Here is a 1,044-nt window from a genome sequence, read left to right as displayed (position 1 = left end):
AGATAACAGGCAGCCCAAGTGTTTTACACAAACCAGTTAAATATTATTACATTACATAATATAAAGGAAAGAAGCCATGACAAAAAAACATTCTCTCTTCCGTGTGTAAGACTTATTTCTGTTTGGAATATTGTGCATAGGCAAATGCCAAAATGAATAGAGGCACCAATATCTGCAAAATCTTGGCCACAAACGAGGAATTTTTGCTCGATTCGTACGCAGACACTGGAGGAAGGTAATGGCGTTTCGAAGGCACAGTGGACATGTCTATTTGCCCGATAACATACTTTTTCATCAAATCCTTGGCATACTCACTGTGCCCAATGTCTTCATAGTCACTGGTTGCATCTTTTCCTGCCAACAGACCACAAATTTGGATGATTTTTGGAGAAGAGGAAGAGTTTTTCTTCGTAGAGGGTGTTTGATTTCCCAAGCAAATCAAGATCATTAATCAAAGACGGTGATCCATATAATATGTGGGAACATAAAATTAAACTGACATGGGGAGATGTTGGATTATTACAACTTTACCTGTAGATGATAGCATAACTTCTTCGCCTCCAGGATGTTCTTCTATGAATGGGCTCACATCATACACCTGATAAGGATGATTCATTATTAGTTGAAAGAAAATTTGGAATTGTACAACATTTCCAGGCAAATTTGTGCCAAGAAAACAAGAGAAATACAGGCATATTACATATTGCCCAGCTATGGTTCCGAATTCTGTCTTAGTCATGAATTTAAGCAACTCGAAGTCACAACCCGTTGACTTTACTTATGAAGAACATACGCAATCAATTTGAAAATTCTACACCAACAGTTAAGAATAGGCTTGAAACGCAGATTAATTTCAGAAATCAGAATCAAAGCTTCAAATTCAACAGGTGGAACGCAAGATCTTAATAAAATCGATCGAGTATCACTCGTTGAATTTTCTGATCCTCAATCAAAAGAGAAATTCAAGCAAACAAACGGGGAGAAGAGAAGAGAAGAGATCCAGACCTTGCCGTGGACAATAAGCCAGCAATCCTCTAACTTGTT

At 37.6% G+C, this 1,044-nt stretch overlaps 1 protein-coding gene across 1 annotated transcript; it reads right to left on the bottom strand.

Annotated features, from left to right (window-relative positions):
* Positions 1-3: 3 nt before the first annotated feature.
* LOC140966317 (cytochrome b5-like) lies at positions 4-1,038 on the bottom strand. Its single transcript, XM_073426630.1, has 3 exons — positions 1,006-1,038; positions 532-598; positions 4-354 (listed from the first exon to the last, which is right to left on the bottom strand). The coding sequence occupies exons 2-3, from the start codon at positions 545-547 to the stop codon at positions 113-115; spliced, it is 258 nt and encodes an 85-aa protein (XP_073282731.1). The 5' UTR covers positions 548-598; positions 1,006-1,038; the 3' UTR covers positions 4-112.
* Between the last annotated feature and the right edge of the window lie 6 nt (positions 1,039-1,044).

Source organism: Primulina huaijiensis, unplaced genomic scaffold (assembly GCF_012295235.1).
Source record: "Primulina huaijiensis isolate GDHJ02 unplaced genomic scaffold, ASM1229523v2 scaffold204775, whole genome shotgun sequence".
NCBI lineage: Eukaryota > Viridiplantae > Streptophyta > Magnoliopsida > Lamiales > Gesneriaceae > Primulina > Primulina huaijiensis.
This window is presented reverse-complemented; position numbering and strand designations above follow the sequence as displayed.